The following is a 17493-nucleotide window of genomic DNA, read 5'->3' on the forward strand; positions in this document are numbered from 1 at the left end:
CAATTAATTCCACATAGATGCAGTAATCACTTTTTTTCAGATGTTGTTAAATGAAGATATTCTTGTTTTCTTGGTAGGTTTTATTTATTATTATTTTTAAGCTATTGATAACATAGCATGGCAGAAAGATTACATCAGGAATGTGATATAATACAACTGTTTTCATTGAAGCTTTAGACCTTACTATTCCCTAGGTGGCTGGGAGGGGTCCCCCTCCCTTGCCCTAAAGTACAACTGTGATGCCTCTATTGCCTCTCACCAATAAATAGAAAAATATCGCACTACACTGAAGGTATATTTTACAATTATCATTAGCAGCATTTCTGAGCTTTCCATAATTGTGGTTCTACAGAGTTAGATACTTTAAAAACATGAGCAGATTTTTATGAAAGCAAAGTTTTGCATTATTTCTACAGCTGTTTCAAATGCATCCATTTCAGCAGCATGCTTGGATGTCACTAAAACTTCCATGGTATGATCCAAAACCACCAGTCACTTACTCTGCCTTCCAGGTTGTCAGTGGTAAGTGATTTTTTTATGGTAAGATGAAAGTCTGTGATCACACTGGGCAGATGACTTTAAGCTATTGTTTACAGAACAATATTTTAGCTTTCAGTGAATTTGGTGTATAGAGACTTCTATAGCAGTGTTCTTTTAAAATGCAAGCATGCTTAAACAAAAAAGGGGGGCATACCGAGATATATTTTTGTTATAAACTTGGCCAAGAAAGGTATTTGGGTTTCCTTATATTTTACTTGATAATAAAACAGCAAGAATGAGAACTGGCTATGATTCTAAAACTAGAATAGCTTTTCTACCCATAAAAATGTTTTACCATCCATGTAAGTCATCCCTTTTATTTGAACAGCTTTTTACTATTCAGAGAACTTCCACAGTTATGCTGTTATCCTCACAACAATTCTGTGAGGTAGTTAAGAGGAAGTTTTGGTTTATTCCTACTTTAGAGCTGGGGAGACTGCAGCATGGAGCCCTTTTGTGGCTTGCTTATGGTTACACAGTTTGCTAATGGCCAACAGAAGAGCTTCAACTTAAACTCTTGTATGGAATCCTAGCTTATGGACCTGGGCCAGAATTCTGGCCAGTTATATAAGCTGTGCTATCTAGTTTTAAATTCATGTCAGTTTCACTATATAGCAATTATCATAGTAGCTACCTACGAAAGGGAAAAACATGTACAAATCTTTTATAGACATATAAAAGGCCAAAACTTTCATGGTATACCAACAAAGGTCATGCTCACACGTTTTCCCTCAGTCACGTATTACTGAGGACCCACACAATGAACTGTTACAGTAGACCTTCCTTTAAAGACACCTGGTCCCAATTCCTAGGTATCTATGCTATTTTTTTTTTTTTTTAAATGAATAAAAGACAGTCTGAACTATAGAAGCATTCAGAATGATCATTCCTTTAAGTCTGCAGATGTCAGGTGAAACAATAAATGTATTTTGCATGATTCCTCTTGTTCACGACATTCTCATGCATGAAAAAATTTCTAAAACAAAACAGCCAAACCAGATATCAACAAGGTCATTTTAAGAACAGTCCTCTGAAACTTCAAATATCCTTGCACATGCTTTATTTCCTATGGGAGAACTGAAGCTGAAAAATAATCATAAATGTTTAAAACTTCCATTTGAAAGGAAAATATCAATATTTTGAAAGATTCTATTTCAAAATCCTATGGTTACTTTTTTTTTAAGCAATCTTGTTATCCTCTCAAAATTCTTAACCAACTGCATTCTATATTTATTCCCTATTACATTTTGTTTTTCAATGCAAGCTCTTCAAATTAATCACTATATGCTTACTATACTTAAACTGCACAGAAGCTTTAGAAAAAAAGTTCACAGAAGCATAAAAAACAAGCAATATATGTAATCTTTTTTTTTTTTTTTTTACTAAATCAGCATAACTAACTAAAGCTGCAGCATCTGCTTTCATATTACATTTGGCAAAATCAAAACAGAAAGCATCGCCCCCAAACCCCAAAATAACAAAAATCTCAAGCAAGTAGAAATGACAAACTTCATAACACAAAGTAAGATTCAAAACCTGTTCCCTCAATGATTGCTGTTGTCAAGTTGGGCATGCAGCAAATTTGTTGTTACAACCGTGATGGAAGTGAAAATATTTCAAGAATCTGGACAGTATGCTATTTAACATTAATTCAAAAACTAGGAAGAGGAGGGGGAAAAAACACAATGAGACATCACACATACATAAACACAAAAAGTTAGCTTACATAATTACATAATTAGAAAAAGTTAAAAATAAATTAGTAAAAATAAATTCCCAGTATAAACCCAAAAAAGCATAGCTATAAATGCAATCTGAAACAACCAATTTAGTGGGCTGGTCATGTTTTTGCTGGAAAACCACCTCTTCCACTCTAGTTCTCACACAAGCAAATAACTGTAAAGAAGCAGGCCAAAGTGCATAATAAGAGGGTTTAAATGTGGTTGTATCTGTGGTACTTTAGATGCAACTTTTCCTCAAGCACTTGAAAGTTTAAATATGGGCTGTTACACAGACTCAGATGGGCCAAATAAGTCATCTGATATGCTACTGAATGGCTGAGAGTCTATGAGTTGGGTTATTTCACTGTCGAGGTCTTCTTCTGCGTCATCTGTGTACTTGCTGATTTTCTTGGAGTGCTGGTCTAAAGAGAGACTTTCTAAAGACTCAATATCTTCAATGCCTGCTCTGTAGTGGATCATGAGAAGTGTCAGAGCTTGTAGTCTTTCACCAGATTTAGCCAAAGCAGCAGAAAGAAGGGACTTTTTCCTTGCATCAGTTGTCTCTTTTTCTTCTCTAACAAGGGAATTATTATGTTCCAACTCCTGATCAATTTCATTCTGCAGTTTATCTAGCATGAACTCTAGTTTCTGAATCCTCTCCTCTGTAGGCAAGCCCCTGTACAGATCACGACCGATCTCTTTAACGGCAATGAAAACGCTATCATCCAGACCACCCTCCTTTCTCACTAACTTTATTCCTGCACTGTTGCCTCGTTTAGAAGGGCTGTTCGAACCACAGACCTCTGTGTCACTGCCTTCATTGTCTGATGTGTTGGGTGTGTGTTTTGGTGAAGGTTCTACCAGATCAGTTCCTGGCTCAGACAGGCGAGTTTTGGAGACCTGACGCAGGTTTAACAAACGAGAGCTCGTATTGATAATATGTCTCGTCAAACCTGTTGTTCTGTTGACTGACTTCCCAGCTTCAGCATCAACACGAGGGGGCAGGCCTAAGAGGGTTTCCTGTCCTTCCAGTCTGAGATTTTTCAGGGCCCGATCTATCCGCTGATCCATCGCTCCACAAAGAGGAGTCTCGGCTAGACACTTTTCCTGACATTTTTTATGGCAGACATAAGCACAGAACATACACTGGGAAGCAGCTTTAGTCCAAACTTTTTTCTTACAGTAATCACACCAAGTCGGGTTCTGGAACTGAGTGTCCTGGAAACTGTGTTTATTTTCTGTTAAACCCATTTGTCCAACAAAATGCTCCTCTTTAGGCAGAGCAGAAACCTCTTCAACCAAATGGAGTTCTTTTTCTTTTTCTAAGTTAGTAACTACGTGGTCTGGCTCTCCATCTTTCAAATATTTGAAGTGAACAGTAATGTCACCGTAGCAGAATTTGTCATTGAACCCCTTCTGCATACTCAGATTTCGTAGTGCGGTTCTCGTGACCATGGCCTTAGGTGATGGGGCTTCCAGTCTGAACTTGGAAAGGTATTCCATGTTCGAAGTAGCTAAGCATCCTAACGCCACCTCTTCAAGTTTCAAGCTCACGTGCCCCAAGCAGATGAGACCCCCTAGTTTGAAAGGGTCCCTGCACCACAGCGCAATGTTTAAGTACCTGTGGCAGGCTTCTATGTCAAAGAAACAGCTGGCTCTGGTTCTTGTCCATTTTCCCAGCTTCTTGCGATAAGGAATTTCTGATGATTCCCAAGTTTGATGGTCATCTGAACTGTCTTTAGGTGGGCAGGCGCTTTCAGAAGTCAGATCTTTTGCCACTTCTTGCTTGGCTAAAAACTGCTTAGCTGCAGCTGCTTCTTCTACGTGATCCAGATTCTTCACTTGCTTTTCAGCAGGTTTATCTGCAGGAGGCGGTGGCAGCACCTTCTCTGGCTTTTCAACAGAAATATCTGGCTCGGCCTGGGTCGGGACATCAGCAGAAGGCAAAGGAAGTTTGACTTGTGGTCGTGGTGGCACAGGTGGTTTGAAAGTGGATCCTTGGGTAGGTTTTGACACTTGTGCTGGTTCTGGTATCTCAGAAGATTTTAGGGCTAAGGGCTTATTTCCTTCTTTGGATGGGAGTTTTGGTGGTGGTGGGTAGCTTCCTACAGCTGACTTACGGTTTAAAACAGGTGACCCAGTCCCGGGGGGTCTGACAGGAAGAGCTGTGGGAGCGCGCCTGGGGCTGTGGCTTAGTGACTGTGCCTCCTCTCTGGCTTCAGTCTGGGCTCTGACATCGCTTGCCAAGTCTTCAAATTCAGAATCCAGGTCTCTATTTTCAGCATCTACTGCCAATCCAGTTGCTTCCTCTTCAAAGTTCGGTTGGCATGAGCCTGACAGAAAGTTTTCTTCCAACTGTCCAAAGTTATCCTGCAGCACTGTACCCTGGTTACTCTGGCCAACAGGCCTCTCATAATACACCAGCACTCGGTCACCAGCCTGCTTGATGAGCTTCAGCACCTGCAGTGTAGATGTGATTTTCACACCTGTTTTAAGATTTTAAAAGGGAAAACATAAAATTACTGCAGTAAAAATTACCTAAATTCACTAAGTATAATTGCCATTAATTCATGATCATTGAACTAATGGAAAAGCAATAGTGAAAACTCTAAAATATGTTATGGGCTTATGGATACACCAGTGTACTGATTCCTAAACTCTGACTGCTCCAATGTCCTGGAAATGTTTACCTTTCCAAACCAAATGATGCCATGAAAATCTCAGGAGGGTGTCAAGCTGCTAACTCCTAACTGCTTTCCATTCCTTCCTAGGTTTAAATGACATTTTTTCTCAGTTTGAATTGAAGTGAACCGAGTGAAACCTACTGAAAAGGATTTTATTAATGGTTAAACCAGGCTTAAAAATGATGGGAAACTGTGATTCTTCTGAAGGAAATTCTAAAGCGCTTCAGGGATTATAAGCTAGGTGATGAATGATTCAAATTAAGAGACCGGTGCTTGAACTAAACTTAGCAAAATACTATGCTGTGAATAGTGGACGCTTACAGATTCTATTAGCCATACACATGAAACGAATCTTTTTCAGGACGAGAAAGAATAAAGAAGGGACAGGAGGGCTTTAAAGTTAACCAAGTTGTTTATTACCTGTATCTGTAATTCAATAATACCTATCTTAAGTTTTCATTCTATTTTCTGATAGGTGCTATATTAATTCAAAATTCAAAAGGCACAGAAAGATGCACAGTGGAAAGTCTCCCTTCCCTGAGGCAATCAAAGCTAGCAGCTTCTGATGCATTCTTCTAGGGACATTCCAGGTGTAACTTGAAAAGGTCTCCCTGCCTTCCCTCAAACAGTACTTACCTAAGCAATCCCCTTCTATAGGACTTAAGAGAAAGATGAGGAGGAGACTTGGCTTTCCAAAGATCCTACAGCCATCCTCAATAAATCAAAATAGTATCAGCCCCATCTAATAACCTGACTTCAGAGTTCCCCAACCTCTATATTCTCCAACTTCAGCTGCCCAGGCAAGAGCATGCTCTAGATCTGGTCATCACTTGGAACTTTTCCACATCAAAGACCTTCTACTTTGAATGAACTTCTGATCACAATCTCCTATTTCCACCTGTCTGCTAACTGAATCTGTTTTGAGGTAGTGTCCATGTCCGGTCATTCCTCCTTTTGCTCTCATGGTCCAGCTGGTCCACTTGCTTCCCTCCCCAGGCTCAGTCTCACGACCTTAATGGTGTTCACATTAAACATTTTTATGCTTTTGCCCTAGCCCTCTCCTCTTCACCATAATGGTGTTCACATCAAGCTTTTTTCTGCTTCTGCTCCAGTCCTCTCCTCTTCTACCATCCGCTGTCCCGATGATCCCCAGAGCTGGGCTAGCCCCTTCTCTGCCCTGTCCTGATGCTGAGCTTCCTACCTGGAGACAGCACCGAGCTATGCCATCTGTCTCCAGCGTGCCTTTCAGTGCTGCTTTAGCATTCTTTGAATTGGTGTCTAAACCACTAAGTCTCCAAACACCAGCTTCAAACCTCTCTTACTCCCCTGAAGCCCACCATTCCTGCTCTTTTATTCTATAGATGACATCACTCGAGTTACTGAAAAGACCAACAAACGGCTGCCTTTTCTCCCTGCCAATCATTTTCCAGACTGAGCTGTCTGAGAGGAGGAAGCCGCCCTTCACCTGTACTCTGGATTCTGTTCCCCATCTCCTTCAGGACTTTGCTCTGTCAGTTATTCTTGCTGAAATGTTAATTCCCGTCCTTCTTTTCCTTTAAAACCTTCCTTTTCCTTGGTTTTACGCTGCAGTAATTTAGCTCTGATCACCTCTCCTTTACTTTCTTTCCCAACCCCCCACCTCTATCGGTCCCTTGTATGCAAACGTTCCCATGGTTTTGTCACTGGTTTCCTCGACCTTTTTGTTCTTTCCCTAGATTACACCCATTCAGTAGTTTCAACCATCAACTTTTTCTTTGGGTGGCAACCCCTCTTCTTCAGTCTAGTCATACATTCCCAAAGGCTTCTGGACATCACCACCTGGATGTTTTGTTGATAAAGTTAAAACTTCTCTTTGACATTCTTATCTTGCTGTCCTCACTAGTACATGAATCAATTTGCTGCCCTCCCAGTTAACCTGATTTGAATAGTGGAGATGGTGGACTCTTGAGATTCATTCTGCTGTGAATCCAAGAGTTTTCCATTTTCCTTCCTGGCTCAGATCCTCCTGATCACTTGTTTCAACTACAGTAATAAACAGCTTTTTACTATGATCCCTCACTTGGAGCTTCCTTATTTTAATCACCAAACATATGTTGCTTCCCAACTTTCCTAAAATATTGGTTCAAAACCCTTTAGCAAATAAACTCAATCATATGGCAATCGAGAGCTAACATGACTTCATGATTCATCCAGCCTTAAGCTCTACTGCTTCCCTCTAACCACACTATGTTCCAGCAAAACTGTAGTCTGATATAAAAAATAAGTCAATCTGATGATCTGAGGTAGGTAAAACTTCATATCAATCTAAACTCATCTGTTGGACCGGCCAGCCAAACCTGGATTATTTTCCTTTTGGAATATTTCAAATATACACAAGAGCAGAGGAAATAGTAAAATGAACTCCATCACTGAGCTTAAATATAACATTTTGTCAGTCTTATTTCAACTATCACCAATCCTGTTACTAAAAATTTTTTAAATGACACATACCTGCATAAATGAAGTACAGTGATTTAAAAAAAAAAAAGAATGTGTATTATACCTGTCCCTTATCTCAATATTATAATTTTTAACAAATGTTCGACACGAAGAGATGACTTTTGTTTTTTCACCCTGTCTATACTTATATTGCTTGGATTTATTTTTGATAATAGATATTTATGACTTGTGTAACTGAAAACAAAAATTTCCTGTAAAAGGGTCTAAAAAGGAAAATTTTATGCTGTAGGTAAAATCAAAACAGGGTATGTATAAATATAAAAAATTATACTGAACTGTGAGTTTTAGCTGAGGGATAGCTGTTATGTTTATGTTAAATAACTATGTAACAGATGAGGTCTATTTTATAGCTTTATTATCCTAGGTGTTTGTGGACCACAGTCATCATCTGGGAGCCTGTTAGAAATGTGGAACCTGGAGCGCCACTCCAGATCTACTAAATCAGAACCCACATTTTAACACCATGCCTGGGTGACTGGAATACACAAGAGACTTTGAAAAACACTGTTTCAAAATTTTCAAATTCTAATTTTTCAATATTTTGAAACTTCAAATTTTTTCATTATTTTATTGTCATGATGGCTATGAATTAAAATAAAGACAGAGCTTCCTCAACATATAACCAAGGACAACTGCTCCTCAATTTAGGAACTAACCTACCTGGTTATTTATTGTCTTAGTTGTGACAAAATATTCCACATTGCCTTTAAAAGCTCAACTGTAACCAACCATGTGTTTAAGAAATCTCTTGACAAGTCTAGAATGGGTGGGCCCAGTACTACAAAGATCTGAAAAGGCTTAGACTTTTCCCCACTGGTGTTCGCAGGTAGCCTTATTGATAATTTATACACATGCAAGCAAATAATCTGCCGATCGATAGATCTGCAGTTTTTATTAATGCAACTGACAGGAAGGCATGCAGGTGACACACTGTTCCACCAGTGACAGTGATTTGGGCTGCACTCTGAATGACAGTCTATCAACAATGGCTGGTCAATAAGGAACAATATGGGCCACCAATATAGGGGCCACAGGATAGATCAGGTGTGCCCAGTTAGACAAGGAATCTCTCTCCTGTTCTGTATCTAGTCCTAAGTGATGGGGGTAGTACTGCTAATTCTGCCAGTTTTAGGCTCAGAGTAGTATTAGTGGTGATCATAAAGAAAGATAACTGTTGACCTGCCCTTTCATATTCAGGAAAAAATACAGAAGTAAAAGGAGGAAAATGGTCTAAAGAGGAAGTATTTTAAAGATTTATACATTAGAACTAAAATGATACCTGTTTCAAATTTTTTAAGGCTTCCTTCAGATTTTCACTTATAGTAATGTTTTTTTTTTTTCCCATTATAAAAGTAATGTGCTTATAGAAACAAGGAAGAGGAAAAAAGCCCCACATCTACTCTCTGGTTTTCTCGGTAAATGTCAAGTATACTGCACAGCAGCATAATTACCTCCAATAGCAATCAGTCGATCTCCCCGCTGAAGGTTAGCAATTGCAGCTGGCGAATTTGGGGCCACAGTCTCAATTATGACGTGCCCAGCATAGCCGTCAGTTGACTGAACCAGACGAAGTGTAAGTCCGACACTTTGTAAATTCCCCTTTATTAATTCAACCTTTGATAAAGAGAAAAAAATGAAAACAGATTCAGTGGGTTCACGGTAGTGGAGTGAGAAAACACGAACACACAGAGCACTACAGCTCATGCTTTTACGCCACGGTGATTATTACAGACCGATAAAAGGTAGGAAATCTCTACTGTGACATATAAACCAACCTACAGATAGCATACTAAAAAGCAGAGACATTCCTTTGCCAACAAAGGTCCATCTAGTCAAGGCTATGGCTTTTCCAGTGGTCATGTATGGATGTGAGAGTTGGACTGTGAAGAAAGCTGAGCGCCGAAAAATTGATGCTTTTGAACTGTGGTGTTGGGGAAGACTCTTGAGAGTCCCTTGGACTGCAAGGAGATCCAACCAGTCCATCCTAAAGGAGATCAGTCCAGGGTGTGCGTTGGAGGGACTGATGCTGAGGCTGAAACTCCAATACTTTGGCCACCTCATGTGAAGAGCTGACTCACTGGAAAAGACCCTGATGCTGGGAGGGATTGGGGGCAGGAGGAGAAGGGGACGACAGAGGACGAGATGGCTGGATGGCATCACCGACTCGATGGACATGAGTTTGAGTAAAATCCGGAAGTTTGTGATGGACAGGGAGGCCTGGTGTGCTGCAATTCATGGGGTTGCAAAGAGTCGGACACGACTGAGCAACTGAACTGAACTGACTGATGCTTAGACTGCACATCTGGGCCACTGAAAACATGAAACACCTTATCTTACATATGTTAGGAAAGATGCATGCTTGCTGTAGAAAATTTGACAATAAGGCAAAATGAACAGAAAATCATTCCTAATTTAGAACTGCTGTATTTTGTACTTTCTTTTATACACACACACACACACACACACACACACACATACACACATATATATAAAGTTGAGATCCCATTATGAATATAATCCTGAATCTTGCTTTTTTGAAATGGGAATAATCTTCTATTAATATCTATTAAGATGTGCCTGGGAACTTCCATTTTTTATAGTATACTGTTAAACTTTTCTGGGGGGGAGGAGTTTATGCTCATGTTTTATTAAGAGTTATCTTGTGAAATATCCCATTCTAACTCATCAAGATCATTCTGTTTTCTAAAGAAATACTATCCTATTTATTAGGAGTATGTGTCTCAGACTCATATCATCTATGAATTAAAAAAACAACATATGCTATCTGTCCTCATTTGAATCACTTATTTAAAAAATGGATAGACTACAACCCTCTAGATGACAAGAATTTAATCTGTGTTTAGTAAGCTAGATTATAAATCAGTCTAATTGTACTATCATTCAGGCCATGTCTATTCTTCAAACTATCTCATGAAGGACTCTGCCAAATAATCTGCTAATATGTACATATATCACTGTCTATAGTGCTTTAATTGATAAATCCCACTTAAAAGCCAGAAATTCAATTCTCCTACTTAATGATGCTGGACTAATGATGTTATTGAAAGCTGTTCTTTAATATGGGTGTTAATTGATATTGTAAAGTTATTTTTATATTAAGGAAAATCTTACCAATATTAATATTATGTTCAAGAAATGGGAAATGTAGTCAAGTTTTTGATTACCTAAAAGTTTACAAAAAAAATCTATCAAAACAATCCTTCCATAAAACATTATTTCTGTTTAAACCTCCAAAAACATTGGTCCAATTCTTGCCTCATGATATAGTAAATAATCACCTTATAATGTTAAAAGCGTTTTTCAGTTAATAAAAGCCCTAAAGAAAACTTTCTCTCAAATTCATGAACCTATATGTATTCTTAATATACAGAGTACCAAAGCTTAAAAAGAATGCAAATTCTTCTACTTTCAAAAAGCTAACATGGCAAATGGGTAAAAAAACGCTAAACTGTATGAGTCTGAGAACTGTAAATTTTAAAAATTAACATTTAGAATGTGCTTTTTTGTGATCTACTCTTTGTTCCTAAAGTGGGATGGAGACGGTGGGGTTGAGAAGGGAAGTGAGTCTAATACAGACTTCTGCACAATTCAGTTTCTTATTTTCTCCCTACCAATCATATTATTTCCTTTGCTTTTCTTATTTCAAATGATCCTTGAAGTAAACATTCCAGATGGAAAAAAGGTTTTTAGTAGGAATAATTAATAAGGGCAAATACTAAATTACTTCCTTCTCCCCCCAACTTTTATACTGATTATTAGTAAATGCTCTTAATTTCATACACAGGGTACAGAGCTTAAGACACTACTTATTTCATCTCCTTTCTTATTAAAAGCTTATTTCCTTTTAAGCTAATACTGCTGACCCATCTACTTTCAGAATTAGTTTCAGCCTCTCTGAAATACAAATTTAAAACTTACAATTAAGCTGTGACAATGATTCAAAAGTTTTAAAGTATAAAAACCCCTCAATTAAAAACCTGAGAAAAATTTTAAAAAAAAATTTAAAAATGAATATCACACAAAATTTTTATTTTAATGAAAATTTAGGATAATGTTTACAAGACCATTCAAATATACCATACTTTTAAAACAAAACTGACATGTCCAAAAAAGAAAAACAAACAAAACAAAACTGACATGTCCAAAAAAGAAAAACAAACAAAACGAAACTGACATGTCCACTGGGATGAAACTATTTTTAAATTAAGAATAGCAAAATAAGTATATAATTCTTCCCTATACACATGTATCTATATTTTAAACTTTTATGATTATTGGATATACCATGTACTATAAAACATATGACAAAACAGAAACTTTTAAATGATGAGGTGAAAATAGAGATCCTAAATATTTTCCTTACATCTGGTAACAAAATTTTAGGGAATTTCACTAGTAGATGAGGATAATAATCATAATCAAGTGGAGTTGATTCAGGAATTCAAGGTTGATTCAAGCAGCCAGGAGTCAATAGCATAAGTCACTTCCTACTTTCTATAACTCTATCATCAAAGTTGATAACTATTATATTCATTTTTTAACTATTTTAAGCCATCAAGGTTGACTGAAAGTCAGCTGTGTTTAAAACATTATAACTATATAAATATTACTTACTGAGAATCTGGACATCTTTACATTTTCTGTCTTGTATAGTCTTTTGCTTTTCTTGGAGGCTTTTCTTAAAACAACATAGCTTTCACTTTAAACGCAGGATTTATGTAAGCACTGTTTCTGCAATTAGCTTTTAAATGCACCTATCCATTTGTTTACATATTAAATTATTTAAACTATTTAGCATTCGGTCAAACGGGAGTTTTTCTTTACCCCTCCCTCATTCCTGCCAAAAAGAAGCCAGTTAATAATGAAGCAGAAAGAATGATTAGATTTGAAAAATCACCCTTTTATAATCTCCCAAAAGGGGAGAGATGCATTTAGATTAAAAAAGAGAGAGACAAAGACTAAAGAGACGTAACAACACGATGCAACGTGTGAATCTTGCAAAGACATAAGCTTAGGGGGAAAAAACTCACAAAAACATTTACGGGACATTGGGAGCATTTTAATATAGACAAACAAATTAAGGAATTATTAATTTTTTATGTGTGATGATGGTTATTGTAGCATCTATCTACCAACAGAACATGTAGTAAAATGTTCTATTTTTAGAAGATTCATACTGAAATACTTAGAGGTAAAATACAATGTCTTCAACAATCCTTGCCTATGACTTTAGGCAAATATTAAGTTCTGTGAATGTCATTGACAAAATTACATGTTTTTCATAAATGGAGCTGAGAAAAGTTTCAGTATTTATTATTATTCTTATTAGTGAGACTTGGCACTACCAGTCAAAATGGGATACAAAAGGAAATTTAAAAACCAATCTGTTGTAAATGAACTTAATATACTGCTCAGCAAACAAGGCAAACATGTCATGAAACAAACATCAATTCAGGATATTAGAATATTTAAACTATTTTATACTGTACAAAGTTTAATTTACTTTTATAAAATCAAGATCAAGAAGCTAAAAATAATTTTATGATCACATGACTTTAAAAACTGTCTCATTAGAAAAGACAAAGATGGTGACTGATGTCAACATTCAGTAACAGAACCGTAGCCGGTTCAAACCCGCTAGAAGAATGGGCTCAAGCATGGTCTTTATTAATACTTCTGAAATGTAGGAACCAGTGCAGTGATGATAAATATCTACCTTTCCACAAAATAATGTTTTTGTATCTCTATCTAAAATATGTTTCTATCCCACTAGAAAGTTTCCTCTATAGAAGACTAAAGACATATCAAATGAAAGGGGAAGGAGTCAAGAAAAGCAATAGCAGGGAGAGAAAAAAATTATATTTCTTATGGACAAATAAGAACATATATTTTGAATGAGGAGAGTTAAAAAGTTGGCTTAAAACTCAACATTCAAAAAACGAAGATCATGGCATCTGGTCCCATCACTTTATGGCAAATAGATGGGGAAACAATGGAAACAGTGACAGACTTGATTTTTTTGGAAGCCAAAAATCACTGCATCACAGCAGATGGTGACTGCAGTCATGAAATTAAAAGACGCTTGCTCCTTGGAAGAAAAGCTATGACAACTTAGGCAGCATATTAAAAAGCAGAGACATTACTTTGCCAACAAAGGTCCATCTAATCAAAGCTATGTTTTTCCAGTAGTCATGTATAGATGTGAGAGCTGGACTTTTAGAAAGCTGAGCAACAAAGAAATGATGCTTTTGAACTGTGCTGCTGGAGAAGACTCCTGAGAGTCCCTTGGACTGCAAGGAGAACAAATCAGTCCATCCTAAAGGAGATCAGTCCTGAATATTCATTGGAAGGATTATGCTGAAGCTGAAACTCCAATACTTTGGCCACCTGATGCGAAGCACTGACTCACTGGAAAAGACCCTGATGCTGGGAAAGACTGAAGGGGGGAAAGAGGAGAAGGGGATGACAGAGGGTGAGATGGTTGGATGGCATCACCGACTCAATGGACATGAATTTGAGCAATCTCTGAGAGTAGGTAATGGACAGGGAAGCCTGGCGTGCTGCAGTCCATGGGGTCGCAAAGAGTCGGATACGACTGAGCGACTGAACTGACTGACTGGCTTACAGTATGTAATTAATAGATATAAATTACTGTATACAAAAGATAAACACCAAAGCAACAAAGATTTACTGTATAGCACGGGGAGCTATGTATTCAATATTGTGTAATAATCTATAATGAAAAATAATCTGAAAAAATACATATATAAAATTGAATCACTGTGTTGTATACCTGAAACTAACATACATTGTGATTCAACTATAATTCAGTTAAAAAAAAGAAAATGTCATGTAGAACAACCTAGTGGTTACCAGTGGGGGAAGGAAATAGGAAGGGACAAAACAGGAATAGGGGTTAAAAGGTCTTCCCTGGTGGCTCAGATGGTGAAGAATTTGCTTGCAGTGCAGGAGACCTGGGTTCGATCCCTGGGTCAGGAAGAGCCCCTGCAGAAGGAAGTGGCAACCTACTCTAGTATTCTTGTGTGAAGAATTTCATAGACAGAGGAGCCTGGCAGGCTATGGTCTATGGGGTTGCAAAGAGTCAGACACGACTGAGTGACTACCAACACCACCAGGGGTTAAAAAATAGCAAACTACTAGGTACAAAATAAGTAAGCTACAAAGATGTATTATTATACATACAGCACAAGGAAGATGAATCTGCCTGCAATGCAGGAGAAAGAAAGAAAGTGAAATCTCTCAGTCATGCCTGACTCTTTGCAACCCCACAGATTGGCCTACCAGGCTTCTCTGTCTACGGGAAATCCCAGGTAAGAGTACTGGAGTGGGTTGCCATTTCCTTCTCCAGGGGATCTTCCCAACCCATGGATCAAAGCCGGGTCTCCCTCATTGCAGGCAGACGCTTTACCATCTGAGTCACTAGGGAAGTCCCAGCAGGAGACCTGGGTTCAATCCCTGGGTCGGGGAGATCCCCTGGAGCAGGAAATAGCAACCCGCTCCAGTATTCTTGCCTGGGAAATCCCATGGACAGAGGATTTCTGGTGGGTCACAGTCCATGGGGTCGCAAAGAGTCGGACATGGCTGAGTGACTGACACACACAAGGAAGATTGCCAGTATGTTAGAAGAACTATAAAGGGTAATGACCTGGAAAACGGTGACTCATTATGTTGTACCCCTGAGAGTTATAGAATACCTTACATCAGCTATGCCTCAATTAAATCACAAGGTGATGATTAATCTTCTGACTTTCTTCCCTTTAAAATAGCCCCTAAATCAAAGACCAAATTGGAGTGGATTTGAGACTTGTCTCCTGCTCCCTTGCTTGGCACCCTACAAATAAACCCTCACTTAGATTCACACACCTGCTGTCAGTGTTGGGCTTCTACATCTCGGGCACATGAGCCCTGCCCCATAACAAGAGGACCCCCAGGCTGGCAGCTCCAGGTCCTAGAGTGTCAGCGACAGAGAGGCTCTTGGAAGGGTGCAGGTCTAGGCATCTCCAAACTTATAAGCTGCATCCTCAGGGTCTCCATGAGGCTTGAGCTGCTGTCCCTACCCCCCAGGGGCAGCAGAGTAGGTTTCAGAGTCTGGGAGGAGCAAGTAACTGCTGGAAGCCATCCTCGTTGGAGAGGATGCTTCCCTGCTCCCTGCCCTTGTAGTACCCTCATGTGCTAAGTAAAGTGGGCTTTAAAATCTGTAACTTGTATCTTAGTAGTTGATTATACTCTGAACTGTTATGAAGAAATTCTTTAACTGTGCTGTCAACATAATCAATATACCAATCTCTAATAGGAATAGGAAAAAAATGTAGGATGGAAAAGTGTTTTCTCTGTGGCTTAGCATGAATCAATTGGCCTGAATTTTGCTGAAACCAAAAGATAAATTTCTGTTGGAATAGAAATATGATTTCTAGTATTCTTTTGCATGATATAACACCCCCCCCCCCAAAGTTTATCAATTGTCAAGAACTGCTGACACATACTAACTAAACAGCAATTACCTGAGCTAAATCACTAGTCAATACATACAAGATTGCAGACAGCCTGCATTTAACTCCACCAATAATGCTGGACTCAGGTTAAAAAATCCTGACTGCATGTGTACCTAACTGGTGGACAGCAATTTAGTAAAAACACCAAGATAGCCTTTAAGAGCTCTCACACTCTGACATAATTTCAGCCTTTCCTGGACCCAGCTGTGATGCCTTATTTTCACCTAAGAGGTTGGGAAACAACATATTGATTTTTAAATCCCTTCCTAACAGGGACATAATTTTATATAATGGATAAGAAGAGGATACATTTTAATAACACATCAATATAATTCTTTTACAAACTTCTCTTACTGGAGCTGGTAACATTGAGCAAAAAATCAAAAATGCAAGAATAAAAGGGTCTATGTGAAAGACCCTTGCATTACTGTGACCAGGTATACTTCTGAGTATTCTTTCATCAAGAAAGCTTCTGAAAAAGACATCATGAGGACTATTTCCTAGCTTTTTTAGTAGAGTAGGGGAACAGGAAAAGGAGAAATGACACAACAGCCTGTACACAAACGTACACAGCACCTGTATAAACTGAACTTTTTAACAGATCACCTTTACTTGGCTTGCTTTGGGACATGGCATTTAAATTCTGAATATTTGGGGCCCGGTCAACTATGATTAAATATTTATCCCCAAACTCTGATTTATATTTGAGAGGTCAAGATTTCTAAAACTAGAACAGCTTTTATAATAAATATAGTATGAGGCCAGGGGATGGAGGCAAGTGGGGGTCGCGCCTGGAGCGGAGCCTCGGCCTCCCGAGCCGCAGCTGCAGCCCAGTGTTGAGCTGAGATGGCTCAAGCTTGACATTCCATCACCCAGGATCCCAAAAGGCACCCACGGGCTGCTGCTGTGGATGATTTAAAACCACGAGGTGGTCCGGAGACGAGGTATTCCCTCTGCCTGCATGTGTGGAAACTCCCTGCCAACTTGATTGGTGGATCTGGGGGGGATCCACCCCCACCCCACAAGGAAAGCACAGTCTATTGTGGGTGGAGCTTCAGGTGCCAGCCAGCTGAAGGATGGCCACCCCTGTGGTCACCAAGACGGCCTGGAAGTTGCAGGAGATCGTAGCCCACGCCAGCAATGTGTCCTCGCTGGTGCTGGGCAAAGCCTCGGGCCGGCTGCTGGCCACGGGCGGGGATGACTGCCGCGTCAACCTGTGGTCCATCAACAAGCCCAACTGCATCATGGTGAGAGCCTGACGGGTCACACGACCCCCATGGAGAGCGTCCGTCTCAACACCCCCGAGGAGCTCATCGTGGCCGGCTCCCAGTCGGGCTCCATCCGCGTCTGGGACCTGGAAGCTGCCAAAAGTGGGTGTCCACGCCTGCCTCCCCCCACGCGTGCCTGCAGTTGTGCTTGTCCCCAGCTTTCCCGTCCAGCCACTTTCTCCAGGAAGCCTGTCCTGACTAGGTTGAGTGCTTCTCTCCTGGTTCACTGACCCGACAGTGTATTTTA

The 17493-nt window shown here is 39.3% G+C and overlaps 1 protein-coding gene across 1 annotated transcript in view; it reads right to left on the reverse strand.

Annotated features, from left to right (window-relative positions):
* Positions 1-1446: 1446 nt before the first annotated feature.
* The window catches only part of PDZD8 (PDZ domain containing 8), a 75152-nt gene continuing 59105 nt past the window's right edge, over positions 1447-17493 (reverse strand). Inside the window, exons 4-5 of the mRNA XM_061162743.1 lie at positions 8896-9058; positions 1447-4747 (exon numbers count right to left, since the gene is read on the reverse strand). Of these exons, the coding sequence (XP_061018726.1) occupies positions 2547-4747; positions 8896-9058 (2364 nt within the window). The 3' untranslated portion in view covers positions 1447-2546. The remainder of the gene's footprint in view (positions 4748-8895; positions 9059-17493) is intronic.

This window comes from Dama dama, chromosome 15 (genome assembly GCF_033118175.1).
Source record: "Dama dama isolate Ldn47 chromosome 15, ASM3311817v1, whole genome shotgun sequence".
Lineage (NCBI taxonomy): Eukaryota > Metazoa > Chordata > Mammalia > Artiodactyla > Cervidae > Dama > Dama dama.